Source organism: Corapipo altera, unplaced genomic scaffold (assembly GCF_003945725.1).
Source record: "Corapipo altera isolate COAL_440 unplaced genomic scaffold, ASM394572v1 294, whole genome shotgun sequence".
In the NCBI taxonomy this organism is placed as follows: Eukaryota; Metazoa; Chordata; class Aves; order Passeriformes; family Pipridae; genus Corapipo; species Corapipo altera.
Window position 1 is genome coordinate 1 of NW_020885722.1, and position 588 is coordinate 588.

The 588-nt window shown below is 48.5% G+C and overlaps 1 protein-coding gene across 1 annotated transcript in view; it reads left to right on the forward strand.

Annotated features, from left to right (window-relative positions):
- The first annotated feature begins 14 nt into the window (after positions 1-14).
- Positions 15-588, forward strand: part of LOC113940755 (ankyrin repeat domain-containing protein 26-like) — a 6,009-nt gene continuing 5,435 nt past the window's right edge. The window contains exon 1 of the mRNA XM_027631900.1: positions 15-264. Within this exon, the coding sequence (XP_027487701.1) occupies positions 86-264 (179 nt within the window). The 5' untranslated portion in view covers positions 15-85. The remainder of the gene's footprint in view (positions 265-588) is intronic.

Below are 588 nucleotides of genomic sequence, written 5' to 3' on the forward strand. Positions count from 1 at the left end.
GTGGTTGAAGGTGCACTGTCTCCTTCAGGCACAGGCAGCCCACCAGGCCCCACTAGGACAAACTGGAGACATTCATTGTGATTTGATGAGAATCCAGTTGGAAGAAAGGATTAGAGATCTGGAATGTGAATTGGAGAGGGTCAAAAAAACCCAAGAAGATAGTGCTTCTCGTAAAGAAGCAACTCAGGGAGAGATGGAAAGGTACAAAGAGCTGTATGTGGAGGAAGTGAAAACCAGAAGATGCCTCGCCAAGAAACTGGAAAGGTAAGTCCATGCTTGTTTGGAGTAGTAATAAGAGAATCCTTTTTCTTCCTGCATTTTCCTTGGAAATCCATCTTCTACATCTGGCCAGCATTTTTGCTCTCCATTGGCCAGCAGGGTCTGATGGAGTTGCCAAGACACTCTCCTTGATGTTTGAAAAGTCGTGGCAGTCAGGGGAAGTCCCAGGTGAGGGGAAAAAGGGAAACCCACTGTGCCCATCTTTGAAAGGGGTAGAAAGGAGGGCCCTGGGAACTGCCAACCTGTCAGCCTCCCCTCTGTGCCTGGGGAGGTGATGGAAAAGATCCTTCTAGAAGCTCTGTCAAGGCA